This window comes from Biomphalaria glabrata, chromosome 17, assembly GCF_947242115.1.
Source record: "Biomphalaria glabrata chromosome 17, xgBioGlab47.1, whole genome shotgun sequence".
In the NCBI taxonomy this organism is placed as follows: Eukaryota; Metazoa; Mollusca; class Gastropoda; family Planorbidae; genus Biomphalaria; species Biomphalaria glabrata.
In genome coordinates this window covers 27,269,061-27,289,341 of record NC_074727.1, presented here as the reverse complement: position 1 = coordinate 27,289,341, position 20,281 = coordinate 27,269,061, and the positions used below count along the sequence as shown (strand labels likewise).

Genomic DNA, 20,281 nt, shown 5'->3' with positions numbered 1-20,281 from the left:
TAGGCCTATTTGACTAACTGGTGAAATCTAATTAATTCATGTTTTGTGAGGTACAAAAAACAATATTGTTACGTTTCAGTTTCTCTTTAGTTTCAAAGTAGTTCAACCATAGACATATGTTGATTTCAACAGTATCACTTAACTTATGAAACAATAGTTGAAAATAGGAACTACATTTTGTTAGTGACCTCCGCGAATCTCTGGATGTCGAAACCGCTCTAAAGATTTTCCTAGAAATTTGAAAATTGATGTCAATCTTTGGTAAAGAATTTCTCATTACCAGACAGCGAAAAGTTTTCAAATTATAATCTTTGTCAAATTAAAATTTAATTTTACCAGGAGTTCCACACAAACTTGAACAGGTCATGAGGTAACACTACACGTATTCATTCATTCCAAAGTGAAACTAATTACATAGTGCGCATGTCTTGTCAGTTTGGTCTGGATCTCAACGCCAATCATTTCAATTGTATGTCCTATGAGTAAGTTTATTTATACATGCGCTTAACCAGATTTATGTTTCATGTTGAGCCAAAGTATAACCAGATTTATGTTTCATGTTGAGCCAAAGTATAACCAGATTTATGTTTCATGTCCAGCCAAAGTATAACCAGATTTATATTTCATGTTGAGCCAAAGTATAACCAGATTTATATTTCATGTTGAGCCAAAGTATAACCAGATTTATGTTTCATGTTGAGCCAAAGTATAACCAGATTTGTGTTTCATGTCGAGCCAAAGTATAACCAGATTTATGTTTCATGTTGAGCCAAAGTATAACCAGATTTATGTTTCATGTTGAGCCAAAGTATAACCAGATTTATGTTTCATGTTGAGCCAAAGTATAACCAGATTTGTGTTTCATGTTGAGCCAAAGTATAACCAGATTTGTGTTTCATGTTGAGCCAAAGTATAACCAGATTTATGTTTCATGTTGAGCCAAAGTATAACCAGATTTGTGTTTCATGTTGAGCCAAAGTGTAACCAGATTTATATTTCATGTTGAGCCAAAGTATAACCAGATTTATATTTCATGTTGAGCCAAAGTATAACCAGATTTATGTTTTATGTTGAGCCAAAGTATAACCAGATTTATGTTTCATGTCCAGCCAAAGTATAACCAGATTTATATTTCATGTTGAGCCAAAGTATAACCAGATTTATATTTCATGTTGAGCCAAAGTATAACCAGATTTATGTTTCATGTTGAGCCAAAGTATAACCAGATTTGTGTTTCATGTCGAGCCAAAGTATAACCAGATTTATGTTTCATGTTGAGCCAAAGTATAACCAGATTTATGTTTCATGTTGAGCCAAAGTATAACCAGATTTATGTTTCATGTTGAGCCAAAGTATAACCAGATTTGTGTTTCATGTTGAGCCAAAGTATAACCAGATTTGTGTTTCATGTTGAGCCAAAGTATAACCAGATTTATGTTTCATGTTGAGCCAAAGTATAACCAGATTTGTGTTTCATGTTGAGCCAAAGTGTAACCAGATTTATATTTCATGTTGAGCCAAAGTATAACCAGATTTATATTTCATGTTGAGCCAAAGTATAACCAGATTTATGTTTCATGTTTAGCCAAAGTATAACCAGATTTGTGTTTCATGTTGAGCCAAAGTATAACCAGATTTATGTTTCATGTTGAGCCAAAGTATAACCAGATTTGTGTTTTATGTTGAGCCAAAGTATAACCAGATTTATGTTTCATGTTGAGCAAAAGTATAACCAGATTTGTGTTTCATGTTGAGCCAAAGTATAACCAGATTTATGTTTCATGCTGAGCCAAAGTATAGCCAGATTTGTGTTTCATGTTGAGCCAAAGTATAACCAGATTTGTGTTTCATGTTGAGCCAAAGTATAACCAGATTTGTGTTTCATGTTGAGCCAAAGTATAACCAGATTTGTGTTTCATGTTGAGCCAAAGTATAACCAGATTTATATTTCATGTTGAGCCAAAGTATAACCAGATTTATATTTCATGTTGAGCCAAAGTATAACCAGATTTGTGTTTCATGTTGAGCCAAAGTATAACCAGATTTATGTTTTATGTTGAGCCAAAGTATAACCAGATTTATGTTTCATGTCCAGCCAAAGTATAACCAGATTTATATTTCATGTTGAGCCAAAGTATAACCAGATTTATATTTCATGTTGAGCCAAAGTATAACCAGATTTATGTTTCATGTTGAGCCAAAGTATAACCAGATTTGTGTTTCATGTCGAGCCAAAGTATAACCAGATTTATGTTTCATGTTGAGCCAAAGTATAACCAGATTTATGTTTCATGTTGAGCCAAAGTATAACCAGATTTATGTTTCATGTTGAGCCAAAGTATAACCAGATTTGTGTTTCATGTTGAGCCAAAGTATAACCAGATTTGTGTTTCATGTTGAGCCAAAGTATAACCAGATTTATGTTTCATGTTGAGCCAAAGTATAACCAGATTTGTGTTTCATGTTGAGCCAAAGTGTAACCAGATTTATATTTCATTTTGAGCCAAAGTATAACCAGATTTATATTTCATGTTGAGCCAAAGTATAACCAGATTTATGTTTCATGTTGAGCCAAAGTATAACCAGATTTGTGTTTCATGTTGAGCCAAAGTATAACCAGATTTATGTTTCATGTTGAGCCAAAGTATAACCAGATTTGTGTTTCATGTTGAGCCAAAGTGTAACCAGATTTATATTTCATGTTGAGCCAAAGTATAACCAGATTTATATTTCATGTTGAGCCAAAGTATAACCAGATTTATGTTTCATGTTGAGCCAAAGTATAACCAGATTTATATTTCATGTTGAGCCAAAGTATTCTCTAAACTACAGTCAGCAGCTTCATAGGAAAATGTACACAAAAAAAAACAAACTTGTATGTTTCTTTCAATTTCTCCAAACATGCAATAAAAAAAACATAAAGATACTCTTTTAAAAAAAACAAAGATACTCTTTTAAAAAAACATAAAGATACTCTTTAAAAAAACATAAAGATACTCTTTTAAAACAACAACAACAAAGGTACTACCTTCTTTATACAATTTTTTTATAGCGATTATTTGTTTGCTCTGAACTACTAATCAATGTTTGATTTTTAGAAAATGGAGTATTTTTACCCCCCCCCTTTTTCCCCGATAAAATATCTTGGTTAAGAGAATGTATAAATCTAATAAGGCTTGTCTTCGATTCCGAAGATTAGTGAGGAGTGCAGTATTTCCATTGGCTGCACAGCTTCAGCTGTGACCTACATATTTTGCCACATCCAAGGAAAGCATAACAATTGTCCACCTATTGTCGATTTAGATTTTCTTTTCGCCGTCTGCGTTTGTAATCGGCAGCTGATTTTCTTTTGGTCTCAAATGTGTATCCCGCGGCCTTCGTGAGTGACCTCCAGCTGTCTCGTTCTGAGGCCGCATACAACCAGGTGCTCTCTTCTATGTCAGCCAAGAAAAGCTTTTAGCTCACCAAAAAAGACTGCTTTTGGCATACGTTCGTCTCCCATAAGGGATATGTGCCCTACCCAGCGTAACTATCGGACCATAAGAAGTCACTCTATACTGTCCATATCGGCGTTCGCAAGGACATAACTGTTTGTAGTGCGGTCTTGCCACCGTATGCCCATGATGGAGCTCAAGCATCTTTGGTGGAAGCGCTGAAGAAATCTTTGTGGTTTTCTGTATAATGTCCATGTCTCACAGCCATACAGAAGGGTTAAGAGAACCATCGCCTGGTAGACATTGATTTTTGTAGGCAGGCGGAGCGATTTGTTCCGCCAAACTCTCGCCTGAAGGCGTCCAAAAGCGCTACTGGCCATGGCTAGACGGTTATCAACTTCCCTTGAAAGTGAGGCGTCATTTGACACTATACTACCTAGATGTGTGAAGTGGTCTACCACGCTAAGGCGCTGTCCGTTTACGGTGATCCTTGGGGCTGAGTATGTTTTATTGGGTGACTTCTGGAACAAGACTTCTGTTTTCCCGAGGTTTATAGATAGACCGAAAGAGGCGGCAGCGTATGCAAATTCGTTTACCGCGTTCTGGAGGTCATGTTCATTGTGAGCTAGCAGGGCGCAATCATCGGCATAGAGAAGCTCCGTTATGACTATCTCCTTTGTTTTTGTATGGGATAGTAGACGTCGAAGATTGAATACATTGCCGTCTCAACGAAACCGGATGTAGATATTCTCGTGAAATCGCTGCCTCATTTGACCCAGCCTTACGCCAAAGAAGATAGCGAATATAGTAGGAGCAAGTACACAGCCCTGCTTCACGTCATTTTCTATTGGAAAGTGATCAGAAAGGGCACCATTGTGTCTGATCTGGCCTCTTTGTCCCACATGAAACTACTTGAGAATGGATAAGAACGTAGGTGGGCATCCCAGCCTGGCCAAAATCCTCTACAAACCATCGCGACTGACCGTGTCGAAAGACTTGGTGAGGTCCACAAAGGCAGCGTATAGGTTTAGGTTCTGCTCTCTGTATTTTTCTTGTAATTGTGGCAGAACAAATATCATGTCAGATGTACCTCAACTGGCTCTGAAACCACATTGGCTTTCAGATAAGACCTTGTCCACTAAAGAGTGGGTTAGATGGTCGAGGACACTCGAGCAAAGATCTTTCCTGCTACTGACAGAAGTGTAATGCCTCGATAGTTGGAGCAGTTAGACTTGTCACCCTTTTTGTATAGGGATATGATTATGGAGTCTCGAAGTTCAGGTGGGACCCCGCACTTCTCCCAGCATAGAGCGAACAAATCTGTTAGCCTCTCAGTTAGGGCGACACCACCCATTTTAAATATTTCAGCGGGAAGTCCATCAAAGCCAGGTGCCTTGTGTTTTTTTTAGTTTAGATATTTCTGTCTCAATTTCCTCAAATGTCGGTGGGTCGTCAAGCTCCTCTCTCATAATTTTTTGAGGGACATTTGCCAGCGATTCCTCCGATACGTGCCTTTTATCTCCAAACAGCATACTGTAGTGTTCTGTCCAGCGTTTTAGTATGTCCGCCTTGCTAGTTAATAGGGTAGAACCATTGGATGATCTAAGCGGTGCTGTAGTCTGGTAAGTTGGGCCATAGGCACATCGAAGCGACTCATAGAAAGAGCGTGTGTCACCAGTGTCAGCATGTCTCTGCATGTTTAAGGACAGCTCAAGCCACCATTTTTTTTAGTTCCCTGACCTTTGACTGCAGAGTGTGGCAAGAAGCTATATAGAGAGTTCTGGCTGCGTTGTCATTAGGGTTTGCAAGAACAGAGCGATAGTATTTGTGCTTATTCTTTAACAGTTCTTGAATTGAGGTATTGTTCTCATCAAACCAGTCGCTGTTGGGTTTACTGCAGTATTCCACGACTTTGGCCGTCACGTCCTGAAGTATCGCTTTTAGCTGGCTCCAGTTACTCACTGGGTCATCGTCCTGGGGCTTTCAAAGATCAGCCTCGAGTAGTACACTGAAGCGCTCTCGTACGTCAGCCAGCCTTTCGACATCTAGCTTCTAGGCAGGCCACCTTTTTTACCAACTTGATGGTGATGTTTAGCTTCGTCCGGACAAGACAACGATCCGTGTAACAACCGGTACTGGGCATTACTCTAGTGTGCGTCACATCCCTGACATCACACTGCCTCACTATTATGTAATCCAACAGGTGTCAGTGCTCTGAGCGTGGATGCATCCATGTGGTCTTGAAACGGCTGTATAAATCTACTATACTTTATAATATTCTAATGAAAGGCTTTTATATCTTTTATATTATATGAAAGCCATGTTTTCGAGACAAAAGATTACTGGGAAATATATATACACATACACATAGAGGCTTACTAGACATAGACGACGGTGCGCAAAATGTTCTTGAACCTAATTTCAACTCTTGAAAGACTAAATGACTACTCACGAAGGTGTTCAACAGAAATAGTTTGAACTTCTCTCTAGCCAAATGGAAACGGAGCCCCCCCCCCTTTCCTTTTATACATTGAACTGTCAAACTAGAGTGTTGTTTAAGTCTGGCCAACGAGCTAATAATTCTTGTCCCAACTACACACATCAACTGTTAAATTTTTAGAAAAATCGTAAGAGCCGTTTCCAAGTTCCGTGTTCAGGTTTTTCCCACAACACAGAAGTAAGCAAGTTCGAGTTGAACAGTGGTATTGTTTTAAAAAAAGTATTTCTAATTGACTTTGTCCAATCACTCACGGAACTGTGTACAGGTATCTGCCATCATAGGTTTTTAAATTCAGCAATGTTTCCTGTGTCAAGTTAGTCCCATCATTACCTGTTAACTTCTGGAGCAAATACCTGACAGACAAATGTGAGCATTAGTTCTAGAACAAGTCATGAGTCTATCATGTTAATCATGGAATAACTTAAAGTTTATCATGTTAATCATAACTTAAAGTTTATCATGTTAATAATGGAATATCGGTATTTCAGATAATTCGTGCTATATGAATAATATAGCTCAATATTAATTAATTTTGGAAGAATAAAAAAAAAATTCAAGTCAAAATCTATTTACTTAATTAATTTGGAGAAATAAACACATTCTCTCTGACAGGGTCGAGCTTCTCGTTCAATGAAAACAATCATTGTAGTCCTTTTATCAGTGTCCACTGAGGAATGTTTTGATGTTGTGGTCTCCTATAGATTACACAAAGCTCTGTAGTCTTCCATGCTCCTATAGATTACTCAAAGCTCTGTAGTCTTACATGCCCCTATAGATTACTCAAAGTTCTCTGGTCTTCCATGCTCCTATAGATTACTCAAAGCTCTCTGGTCTTCCATGCTTCTATAGATTACTCAAAGCTCTGTAGTCTTCCATGCTTCTATAGATTACTCAAAGCTCTGTAGTCTTCCATGCTCCTATAGAATACTCAAAGCTCTCTGGTCTTCCATGCTCCTATAGATTACTCAAAGCTCTGTAGTCTTCCATGCTTCTATAGATTACTCAAAGCTCTGTAGTCTTCCATGCTCCTATAGATTACTCAAAGCTCTGTAGTCTTTAATGCTTCTATAGATTACTCAAAGCTCTCTTCTATGCTCCTATAGATTACTCTAAGCTCTCTGGTCTTCCATGCTCCTATAGATTACTCAAAGCTCTGTAGTCTTTCATGCTTCTATAGATTACTCAAAGCTCTGTAGTCTTCCATGCTCCTATAGATTACTCAAAGCTCTCTGGTCTTCCATGCTCCTATAGATTACTCAAAGCTCTCTGGTCTTCCATGCTCCTATAGATTACTCAAAGCTCTCTGGTCTTCCATGCTCCTATATATTACTCAAAATCTGTGGTCTTCCATGCTCCTATAGATTACTCAAAGCTCTGTAGTCTTCCATGCTTCTATAGATTACTCAAAGCTCTGTAGTCTTCCATGCTCCTATAGATTACTCAAAGCTCTGTAGTCTTTAATGCTTTTATAGATTACTCAAAGCTCTGTAGTCTTCCATGCTCCTATAGATTACTCAAAGCTCTGTAGTCTTCCATGCTCCTATAGATTACTCAAAGCTCTGTAGTCTTCCATGCTTCTATAGATTACTCAAAGCTCTCTTCCATGCTCCTATAGATTACTCTAAGCTCTCTGGTCTTCCATGCTCCTATAGATTACTCAAAGATCTCTGGTCTTCCAAGCTCCAATAGATTACTCAAAGCTCTGTAGTCTTCCATGCTCCTATAGATTACTCAAAGCTCTCTGGTCTTCCATGTTCCTAGGATTACTCTAAGCTCTCTGGTCTTCCATGCTCCTATAGATTACTCAAAGCTCTCTGGTCTTCCATGCTCCTATAGATTACTCAAAGCTCTGTAGTCTTCCATGCTTCTATAGATTACTCAAAGCTCTGTAGTCTTCCATGCTCCTATAGAATACTCAAAGCTCTCTGGTCTTCCATGCTCCTATAGATTACTCAAAGCTCTGTAGTCTTGCATGCTTCTATAGATTACTCAAAGCTCTGTAGTCTTCCATGCTCCTATAGATTACTCAAAGCTCTGTAGTCTTTCATGCTTCTATACATTACTCAAAGCTCTCTTCCATGCTCCTATAGATTACTCTAAGCTCTCTGGTCTTCCATGCTCCTATAGATTACTCAAAGCTCTCTGGTCTTCCATGCTCCTATAGATTACTCAAAGCTCTCTTGTCTTCCATGCTCCTATAGATTACTCTAAGCTCTCTGGTCTTCCATGCTCCTATAGATTACTCAAAGATCTCTGGTCTTCCATGCTCCAATAGATTACTAAAAGCTCTGTAGTCTTCCATGCTCCTATAGATTACTCAAAGCTCTCTGGTCTTCCATGTTCCTAGGATTACTCTAAGCTCTCTGGTCTTCCATGCTCCTATAGATTACTCAAAGCTCTCTGGTCTTCCATGCTCCTATAGATTACTCAAAGCTCTCTTGTCTTCCATGCTCCTATAGATTACTCTAAGCTCTCTGGTCTTCCATGCTCCTATAGATTACTCAAAGCTCTCTTGTCTTCCATGCTCCTATAGATTACTCTAAGCTCTCTGGTCTTCCATGCTCCTATAGATTACTCAAAGATCTCTGGTCTTCCATGCTCCAATAGATTACTCAAAGCTCGGTAGTCTTCCATGCTCCTATAGATTACTCAAAGCTCTCTGGTCTTCCAGGTTCCTAGGATTACTCTAAGCTCTCTGGTCTTCCATGCTCCTATAGATTACTCACAGCTCTGTAGTCTTCCATGCTTCTATAGATTACTCAAAGCTCTGTAGTCTTCCATGCTCCTATAGATTACTCAAAGCTCTCTGGTCTTCCATGCTCCTATAGATTACTCAAAGCTCTGAAGTCTTCCATGCTTCTATAGATTACTCAAAGCTCTCTTCCATGCTCCTATAGATTACTTAAAGCTCTCTGGTTTTCCATGCTCCTATAGATTACTCAAACTCTCTGGTCTTCCATGCTCCTATAGATTACTCAAAGCTCTCTGGTTTTCCATGCTCCTATAGATTACTCAAAGATCTCTGGTCTCTCATGCCCCTATAGATTACTCAAAGCTCTGTAGTCTTACATGCTCCTATAGATTACTCAAAGCTCTCTGGTCTTCCATGCTCCTATAGATTACTCAAAGCTCTCTGGTCTTCCATGCTCCTAGAGATTACTCAAAGCTCTGTAGTCTTTCATGCTCCTATAGATTACTCAAAGCTCTGTAGTCTTTCATGCTCCTATAGATTACTTAAAGCTCTGTTGTCTTCCATAGCTTGCGCAGTGTCCAGGCTTTCTTTTGCTTTTATGACCAGCTCTCTCTAGTCTATAGTTAGAACTTACTATTGTCCTATCACGAAAGTTTGTGATACCAGATGTGAATACTGCCTGATGATACTGAAACAGTTTAATACATCCTTCAAGAGTGCAAGTCCCGTCCCCAAGTGCATGGTAAGCTCAACCAACATTATGGTAAGGAAAAAAATCCTTGTTAATGTATATGTATTTGTAAAGTTAGCTTTGGTGACTTAATCAATTAAAAGAAAGTGTGGTGACTTTATCAATTAAAAGAAAGTGTGGTGACTTTATCAATTGAAAGTAAGTTTTATGACTGTGTCTATTTAGAGAGAGAGAATGTGGTGTATTTGTGTTTTAGAAACATTTCAAAACACGAGACTGCTAGGACTGTTACATACTTGACTAAATTATCTGCTTTTTTCTCTTCTTCCCTCAAATGATAAGTGTATAGAAAGGTGTCCACATAATTTCGATTGATGCCTCTAAGGTAATAGCGAATGCTTGAAAGATTACCAATACCACCGAGATAAGATTTGTAGTCTAGACCTGGAGACAAGTGGATAAAAGATTACATTAAGATTGGTTACTATGGGAAAAAATTCTATACGAAGATAGCTTAGGGGAAAATGATTTACTGTATAGGTTGTTGTTCTTATGTGTACATGTAAATTGTGGCCATTGCGGCTATCCTCAACCCGTTGCTTTCTTCTCTAGCTCATTAACAAAAAAGTGAAAGAAAACATTCTTCCGTTGAGAAAGAAGCATATGCCATTGTTGAGTCGTTGAGAAAATGGAAACATTTCTTAGTTGGTCAAGTGTTCACACTTGTTACGGATCAGCGATCTGTCTCTTTCATGTATAACAGGTCAAACAAAGGAAAAATGAAAAAAAAATGCTAACTAGAACTCTCGTGTTCCCACTATGATGTCATCTATCGCCCAGGCAAGCAGAACACTGTAGCTGATAAATTTACCAGAAACTATCAATCTACAATCACTAGCAATGACCTTAAATTGCTACATACTAGTCTCTGCTATCCTTGCGTTACTCGTTAGGGCTACAATTCTTCCATTCACCTGTAAGGATGTCAGAACTATGATAGAACAATGTCCAACTTATGCTGAGCTGAAGCCCCCCTTTTTTTGACAGCCGACCAAAGAGCTCATTAAAGCAAGTTAACTATTGTTAACGGGACCTCCTCTCCTGTTTCAAGAAATAGATATCTTCTTACCATTATAGATGAACTTTCTAGATTCCCATTTGCATGTTCCAATATGTCTTCCTCTACGGTTGTTAAATGTCTCAATGAACTATTCGCCCTACTTGGATTTCCAGTGTACGTCCACACTGACAGGCGAACTTCATTTATGTCTACTGAGGTGCAGCATTTCCTCCACGAGAGGGGAATCGCGACCAGTAGAATGACTCCTTATAGTCCCAAGGAAACGAACAGGTAGAGAGACTAAATGGAACTTTATGGAAAGCCATCACTTTGGCTTTACATTCTAAGGAACTTGACATAGCTAAATGGGAACTAGTATTAAATGATGTTCTGCAGTCCATCCGGTCACTACTAGTCACTACTAGTCAACTAACAGGAAACCACATGAACGACTTTTGGGCTCAACTAAAGAAGTGGTCAGGGACTTCGTTACCAATATGGTTGACCAGTTCGGGTTCTGTTTTTATTAAGAAAAATGTTACATTATCTAAATATGATCCCATATTAGAAGAAGTTGATTTAATAACAAGCAACGCTTAGTTAGCTGTTAAAGGAACGCCAAGAGAAGAAATTGTCTCATTAGGAATGTTAGCCCCGAGGGAGAAACAAAGAGCTATAAAGAATCAGAGGGAAACAGAGCTTGATAATGACTGTTCTGTTCAAAACAACCAGAAGAAAGAAAAGACTTGATGGGGAGTTGAGCTCTGATGTAGGACTGTCAATAGAACTGCAATTCAAACGTGTTGCGACAAAAGTGCTGGACAGACTTCATATGGAGATGAAGGACTGGAAAACCATGTGGACACCTTTAAGTTTCTACTTGAACCAAGACACCTCTTGAAGTCTATAGATGCTGATGAAAAACTGAGTTACTTTTTCTTGTTTGGATGATGAAATACAGGCAAATCGCTTGTTTAATGATGTCATTAGTGCACGAGTACTTTTCATCAACAAGCCAGCCATCACAATCAACAAACCAGCCATCACAATCACCAATTCATATATTAATGATGTGTTCTTAAGCCTTGCCAGCTCCATCTGAAGTCTGCTAACTCAGGCCACTTTCATTGCATCATGTGAGAGATCATTCTCAAAGCTCAAGTTAATGAAAAACTATCTAAGGAGCAATAAAAGGCTTATCAGCATGGCTATTAATGTCAGTGGAATTAAAAACACAAGATAACATTGATCTAGATGATGTTTAAGATGACTTTTGACCTTTGCTGTACAGAAAGCACGATGTGAGGTGATATGACTTGAGATGTTGTCACTTGAGCCTCGCCAAGAAACAAACGTTAGTATCAGTCGTCATCATCATTTTTTTTTTTACATTTTAATTAATCACTGTTCCCAAATCTACTTTCGGCATTTTAGTAGCTGCTACGTTGAATTGAAACGATCCAACTAATAAAGTATTAAAATAGTTTTACCCCAGCCCATTACCCTAGTGAAGTGAATGTCTAGATCAACTAGACTATTCCAATGATAGGCCTTTAGACCTACACTTAGTAGACGTGGCCCAACAATTGTTCTGAACATTCAAGGATTCAACTCTTCAAGGAATGCGGAAATACCCGAAGATATACATACAGTCCGCTCAAGAGAAATATGTTCTCCTCTAGCCAAATTTAAACTCATTTCTTTTTTTTTAATACGGTCAAACTAGAGTTTTCCCAACGACATACAGTAACTATCAAATTTTTAGGAAAATCGTTACAGCCTTTTTTTTAGAATCGCGTGGGGTTAGCTTGTTTCCACGACGTTACGAATTGAATAAAGGTATTGTAATATAAACACATATAGACAATGTTCACGTATTCAGACAGACTACACGTAGACAATGTCCACGTATTCAGACAGACTACACTTAGACAATGTCCATGTATTCAGACAGACTACACGTAGACAATGTTCACGTATTCAGACAGACTACATGTAGACAATGTCCACGTATTCAGATAGACTACACTTAGACAATGTCCACGTATTCAGACAGACTACACTTAGACAATGTTCACGTATTCAGACAGACTACATGTAAACAATGTTCACGTATTCAGACAGACTACACGTAGACAATGTTCACGTATTCAGACAGACTACACGTAGACAATGTTCACGTATTCAGACTGACTACACGTAGACAATGTTCACGTATTCAGACAGACTACATGTAGACAATGTTCACGTATTCAGACTGACTACACGTAGACAATGTTCACGTATTCAGACTGACTAGAAGGAGGATCTCGTGTATTGTTAGTGAATTATTTGTCAAGGTTGGTACTAGTTGGTAGTCGCTTTCAAATGAATATTTTGCATGAATTGTTGGCTAACTTTTAGTTTACTGCTTTAGATATTGTTGCTGTTGAAACCTATCTACCTGTCTATCTACCTGTCTGTCTACCTGTCTATCTACCTGTCTATCTACCTGTCTGTCTACCTGTCTATCTACCTGTCTGTCTACCTGTCTGTCTACCTGTCTATCTACCTGTCTGTCTACCTGTCTGTCTACCTGTCTATCTACCTGTCTGTCTACCTGTCTATCTACCTGTCTGTCTACCTGTCTGTCTACCTGTCTATCTACCTGTCTGTCTACCTATCTTTCTACATGTCTGTCTATCTGTCTGTCTACCTGTCTATATACCTGTCTGTCTACCTGTCTGTCTACCTGTCTATCTACCTGTCTGTCTACCTGTCTGTCTACCTGTCTATCTACCTGTCTGTCTACCTTTCTATCTACCTGTCTGTCTACCTGTCTGTCTACTTGTCTATCTACCTGTCTGTCTACCTGTCTGTCTACCTGTCTGTCTACCTGTCTGTCTACCTGTCTGTCTACATGTCTGTCTACCTGTCTGTCTACCTGTCTATCTACCTGTCTGTCTACCTGTCTGTCTATTTGTCTGTCTATCTGTCTGTCTACCTGTCTGTCTACCTGTCTATCTACCTATCTATCTACCTTTCTGTCTACCTGTCTGTCTACCTGTCTATCTACCTGTCTATCTACCTGTCTATCTACCTGTCTGTCTACCTGTCTGTCTACCTGTCTATCTACCTGTCTATCTACCTGTCTGTCTACCTGTCTGTCTACCTGTCTGTCTACCTGTCTATCTACCTGTCTGTCTACCTGTCTGTCTACCTGTCTATCTACCTGTCTGTCTACATGTCTGTCTACATGTCTGTCTACCTGTCTATCTACCTGTCTGTCTACATGTCTGTCTATTTGTCTGTCTATCTGTCTGTCTACCTGTCTGTCTACCTGTCTGTCTACCTGTCTATCTACCTGTCTATCTACCTGTCTGTCTACCTGTCTGTTGTTTGTCAACCTGCATTGCATATCCATTGGGGGGGGGGAATCTGTCATGGGTCCATTTCAGCAAAGTCAAATGTTTTTTTTTCTTTAAGGCGTGTGTGTGTGTGTGTACTATGGACATATATTTGATACAAATAAATCAGCGCGTGCTAAAAGGTGTGTATGGGGGGGGGGGGCAAGAGAGCAAGGCCGCGCGTGTCTTTGTATGGACTAGACAAAAATCTTGTAAAAACGTCACTTATATATGAAAAAATAACAAACAAAAATATTTAAACACAAAAAAAAGAAGACCCTACATGATGGAAGGCGAAGTGTTTTACTACTCAAGTAGAATATTTCATTTGGTTTATTGTTAGTTTAAAATTTAGTGAATAGCCTCGACAAGAATCCAGATCAAACATCTCATTACATTTGCAAAGTTTCCAATTAATCCGAAAATTGGACGTGAGCGAAATAGCATGTTCAGATTTCTACCAGACAGACAGAGTCAGATTTGTACCAGACAGACAGAGTCAGATTTGTACCAGACAGAGTCAGATTTGTACCAGACAGACAGAGTCAGTTCATTGAAGTGTGTCCTAAAATTTAAAAACAACCCCAAGATTTCTATAATTTAAAAAAGCCAACCACCTAAACCTTTGCGTATTTCTTGTCCAACCCTTGCTAATAAAAAAAAAAGATATATTTCTACCTATTTATATTTGTACCTATTTATATTTGTACCTATTTCATTGACAACTTTGAAGACACGTTTATGTATCGAAGGCAAAAAGACCATGCCTCCAAGTTCTATAGGCAAGTCTGGAGCATCAGGTAAGGTTGTAGAATACAGGCGGCCCCCCACACGATTCAAGTACTCAAATACTTCAATAGTCAACTTCTGATTGCGTAATCTGTAGGCTGAGTAGGTGCCCGAGGGGCCCGCTCCAATGATAGCCACATCCACGTATCTGTCACAGTTACCTGTTTATAGACAAACAGATATCAATCAATCAATCAATTTATTTATCTGTCTGTCTCTCTGTCTGTCTCTCCGTCTTTCTAGTTTTAAGTATTTACTTTTTCTTTGTTCATCTGTCTGTAGTCGTTTCTTTTGTCTCCGCTATTTGAGATCTAGCGAGCAATGGTCCATGAAACAATGTATGTAGTCTGAGGAAATGTCACTGTCTCCTCTATTTGAGATCTAGCGAGCAATGGTCCATGAAACAATGTATGTAGTCTGAGGAAATGTCACTGTCTCCTCTATTTGAGATCTAGCGAGCAATGGTCCATGAAACAATGTATGTTGTCTGAGGAAATGTCACTGTCTCCTCTATTTGAGATCTAGCGAGCAATGGTCCATGAAACAATGTATGTAGTCTGAGGAAATGTCACTGTCTCCTCTATTTGAGATCTAGCGAGCAATGGTCCATGAAACAATGTATGTAGTCTGAGGAAATGTCACTGTCTCCTCTATTTGAGATCTAGCGAGCAATGGTCCATGAAACAATATATGTAGTCTGAGGAAATGTCACTGTCTCCTCTATTTGAGATCTAGCGAGCAATGGTCCATGAAACAATGTATGTAGTCTGAGGAAATGTCACTGTCTCCTCTATTTGAGATCTAGCGAGCAATGGTCCATGAAACAATGTATGTAGTCTGAGGAAATGTCACTGTCTCCTCTATTTGAGATCTAGCGAGCAATGGTCCATGAAACAATGTATGTTGTCTGAGGAAATGTCACTGTCTCCTCTATTTGAGATCTAGCGAGCAATGGTCCATGAAACAATGTATGTAGTCTGAGGAAATGTCACTGTCTCCTCTATTTGAGATCTAGCGAGCAATGGTCCATTAAACAATGTATGTTGTCTGAGGAAATGTCACTGTCTCCTCTATTTGAGATCTAGCAAGCAATGGTTTATTAAACAATGTATGTAGTCTGAGGAAATGTCACTGTCTCCTCTATTTGAGATCTAGCGAGCAATGGTTTATTAAACAATGTATGTTGTCTGAGGAAATGTCACTGTCTCCTCTATTTGAGATCTAGCGAGCAATGGTCCATGAAACAATGTATGCAGTCTGAGGAAATGTCACTGTCTCCTCTATTTGAGATCTAGCGAGCAATGGTCCATTAAACAATGTATGTAGTCTGAGGAAATGCCACTGTCTCCTCTATTTGAGATCTAGCGAGCAATGGTCCATGAAACAATGTATGTAGTCTGAGGAAATGTCACTGTCTCCTCTATTTGAGATCTAGCGAGCAATGGTCCATTAAACAATGTATGTTGTCTGAGGAAATGTCACTGTCTCCTCTATTTGAGATCTAGCAAGCAATGGTCCATGAAACAATGTATGTAGTCTGAGGAAATGTCACTGTCTCCTCTATTTGAGATCTAGCGAGCAATGGTCCATGAAACAATGTATGTAGTCTGAGGAAATGTCACTGTCTCCTCTATTTGAGATCTAGCAAGCAATGGTCCATGAAACAATGTATGTAGTCTGAGGAAATGTCACTGTCTCCTCTATTTGAGATCTAGCGAGCAATGGTCCATGAAACAATGTATGTAGTCTGAGGAAATGTCACTGTCTCCTCTATTTGAGATCTAGCGAGCAATGGTCCATGAAACAATGTATGTAGTCTGAGGAAATGTCACTGTCTCCTCTATTTGAGATCTAGCAAGCAATGGTCCATGAAACAATGTATGTAGTCTGAGGAAATGTCACTGTCTCCTCTATTTGAGATCTAGCGAGCAATGGTCCATGAAACAATGTATGTAGTCTGAGGAAATGTCACTGTCTCCTCTATTTGAGATCTAGCGAGCAATGGTCCATGAAACAATGTATGTAGTCTGAGGAAATGTCACTGTCTCCTCTATTTGAGATCTAGCGAGCAATGGTTTATGAAACAATGTATGTAGTCTGAGGAAATGTCACTGACTACTTTAAGTTACTTACAATCTATGTTTCCTAGCAACCAGCTGATGGCAACAAAACACAAAAACAATGTGCACATAGTTCTGAAACAAATATTACAAGCATTTCACATTGACATATCTTATCTTATAAAATACAGACGCTACTTCAAAAAAGATGATTACGTCCAACGCGTCATGCATCTAGTCATGCATGTTAACCAATGACTTAAATTCTGAAAAGTCACTGGTTTTCCTGGCTGGCTCAAGCAACCATTTTGTCTTAGTATATGGTACGAGGAACTTGCTTTTATCTTTGTGTCTTTCTGAGTATTTTATTAGATTTTGCTTTTGTATTTGAAGATTTATTGTTCAGTGTTTTATGTATAATATTAGAAACTAGTTTCTTCACATTCAAACATAAACTAGATTTCTAGATGATTCTAAATCTTACATAAACTAGATCTCTAGATGATTCTAAATTATTCAAACATAAACTAGATCTCTAGATGATTCTAAATTATTCAAACATAAACTAGATCTATAGATTATTCAAAATCATTCAAACATAAACTAGATCTCTAGATGATTCTAAATTATTCAATTATTCAAACATAAACTAGATCTCTAGATGATTCTAAAAAATCAAACATAAACTAGATCTCTAGATGATTCTAAATCATTCAAACATAAACTAGTTCTATAGATGATTCTAAATTATTCAAACAAACTAGATCTCTAGATGATTCTAAATCATTCAAGCATAAACTAGATCTCTAGATGATTCTAAATTATTCAAACATAAACTAGATCTATAGATGATTCTAAATTATTCAAACATAAACTACATCTCTAGATGATTCTAAATCATTCAAGCATAAACTAGATCTCTAGATGATTCTAAATTATTGAAACATAAACTAGATCTATAGATGATTCTAAATTATTCAAACATAAACTAGATCTCTAGATGATTTTAAATCATTCAAACATAAACTAGATCTCTAGATGATTCTAAATGATTCAAACATAAACTAGATCTCTAGATGATTCTAAATTATTCAAACATAAACTAGATCTCTAGATGATTCTAAATTATTCAAACATAAACTAGATCTCTAGATGATTCTAAATTATTCAAACATAAACTACATTTCTATATGATTCTAAATCATTCAAGCATAAACTAGATCTCTAGATGATTCTAAATTATTCAAACATAAACTAGATCTATAGATGATTCTAAATTATTCAATTATTCAAACATAAACTAGATCTCTAGATGATTCTAAATTATTCAAACATAAACTAGATCTCTAGATGATTCTAAATCATTCAAACATAAACTAGATCTCTAGATGATTCTAAATTATTCAAACATAAATTAGATCTCTAGATGATTCTAAATTATTCAAACATAAACTAGATCTCTAGATGATTCTAAATTATTCAAACATAAACTAGATCTCTAGATGGTTCTAAATCATTCAAATATAAACTAGATCTATGGATGGTACATACATATTCTAAAATAAAAACAAAATTTTATTTACATAGAGATCTGAATGTTTTTATAGACTTTTAAAAAGAAAACAATTTGATTTGAAACTTAAAGAAAAATACATCTATACAATCTAATTCAATCAACTGACCTCTGTCTGAGAAATGACCTCACAACTCAATCACTGACCTATTGGGTCTTCACCAAATCAAACAGCACGACGCAAATAACAAACTGTATCCTTGTCACTCGGACTTACCGTTGGATTGTCCAATCCTCGTAGTGCTGAGTACCATCTGCCACTCACTGCACTGTAATTGAAAGTATCACATGACTTCTCTCCTCCATTGTTTGGTAATTAACAGGCTCTACCTACTGGTACAATACAGGTGTCGGGGATGGGGGGGGGTAGTTCAGGAGACAATTTAATGGAGATACAGGACAAGGTAAATCTTTTGTGGAGTCATCTGGACTAGATTACTTATTATCACACATAAATACTTGGATTTAACAAAACAAAAACAAAAAGTTTTAACAAACAATCTGCACCCATATACTTTTTGAAAAGAAAGGGGAGGTAATAGTTTGTAGCAGAATCTCTCCAGCTTCCGTATGCGTGTTTTTAATTCAAAACCTCTATAAACTCACTCTGTCTGTCTGTCTGTCTGATAAAAGTTTGTACACGTTAGTTCTCCCACACCCATTCTCGGATTATGCTGAAATTTTTCAAAATTATTTCTTTTACCAAAACAACACAAAAATAAATAAAAAATAACCAATTAGTTAATTTAAAAAAATTAGGTAATTAATTATTTTGTTTGTTATCTTGAACTAGGGAAAGAAATCGTACTTGACAGATGTTGTGGTATAAATTGAATTAGTCCCCTTGAGGAATCTGTAGACCTGAGTGAACATTTTTTTTTTGTATACATTCAAACAAAAACGATCATGTTAACATTCACAAAGATACCCCCCCCCCTTCTTACCTCCCCCTTTCACAACTGGTGATAAGATCATAGCGTATTGGAAAAGCTAAAAAGCTAAGCAAAAATAATTGGTAAACATATTTCTATTGCACATAATGATATGTCGAGGTCATTCAATCACATGACTGATATAAACTCATTGATACAATTACTCTTAATATAAGCTTTGTTTTTTTGAAAACAAATTCTTCTTGTTTTAAAGCTAAGATTTGTTGTTGTTGTTGTTTGTTGTTGTTGATGTTTTACTTGTCCGTTTAAACTCGTTTTAAGAAAGGCAAAGACTTCAAACCAAAAATGTTTCATTTTCACAACAAAACTTAGATCAACTTCACAACAAAACTTAGATCAACGTCACAACAAAACTTGGATCAACTTCACAACAAAACTTGGATCAACTTCACAACAAAACTTAGATCAACGTCACAAAAAAACTTCGATCAACTTCACAACAAAACTTGGATCAACTTCACAACAAAACTTGGATCAACTTCACAACAAAACTTGGATCAACTTCACAACAAAACTTGGATCAACTTCACAACAAAACTTGGATCAACGTCACAAAAAAACTTCGATCAACTTCACAACAAAACTTAGATCAACTTCACAACAAAACTTGGATCAACTTCACAACAAAACTTGGATCACAACAAAACTTAGATCAACTTCACAACAAAACTTGGATCAACTTCACAACAAAACTTGGATCAACTTCACAACAAAACTTGGATCAACTTCACAACAAAACTTGGATCAACTTCACAACAAAACTTGGATCAACTTCACAACAAAACTTGGATCAACTTCACAACAAAACTTGGATCAACGTCACAAAAAAATTTGGATCAACTTCACAACAAAACTTGGATCAACTTCACAACAAAACTTGGATCAACTTCACAACAAAACTTGGATCAACTTCACAACAAAACTTGGATCAACTTCACAACAAAACTTGGATCAACTTCACAACAAAACTTAGATCAACTTCACAATAAAACTTGGATCAACTTCACAACAAAACTTGCATCAACTTCACAACAAAACTTGGATCAACTTCACAACAAAACTTGGATAAACTTCACAACAAAACTTGGATCAACTTCACAACAAAACTTAGATCAACTTCACAACAAACTTGGATCAACTTCA

At 37.4% G+C, this 20,281-nt stretch overlaps 1 protein-coding gene across 5 annotated transcripts in view; it reads right to left on the bottom strand.

Moving 5' to 3' along the window:
- Window positions 1–18,464, bottom strand: part of LOC106052569 (achacin-like) — a 66,343-nt gene extending 47,879 nt beyond the window's left edge. For 2 of the 5 annotated variants that reach the window (XM_056015681.1, XM_056015678.1), the window contains exons 1-5: window positions 18,295–18,454; window positions 16,686–16,747; window positions 14,474–14,713; window positions 9,614–9,761; window positions 6,186–6,287 (exon numbers count right to left, since the gene is read on the bottom strand). In XM_056015681.1, the coding sequence (XP_055871656.1) occupies window positions 6,186–6,287; window positions 9,614–9,761; window positions 14,474–14,713; window positions 16,686–16,743 (548 nt within the window). In that variant the 5' untranslated portion in view covers window positions 16,744–16,747; window positions 18,295–18,454. Of the gene's footprint in view, window positions 1–6,185; window positions 6,288–9,613; window positions 9,762–14,473; window positions 14,714–16,685; window positions 16,748–18,294 lie in introns of all 5 variants that reach the window. The other 3 variants (XM_056015679.1, XM_056015680.1, XM_056015682.1) reach the window with 3 other exon arrangements.
- Between the last annotated feature and the right edge of the window lie 1,817 nt (window positions 18,465–20,281).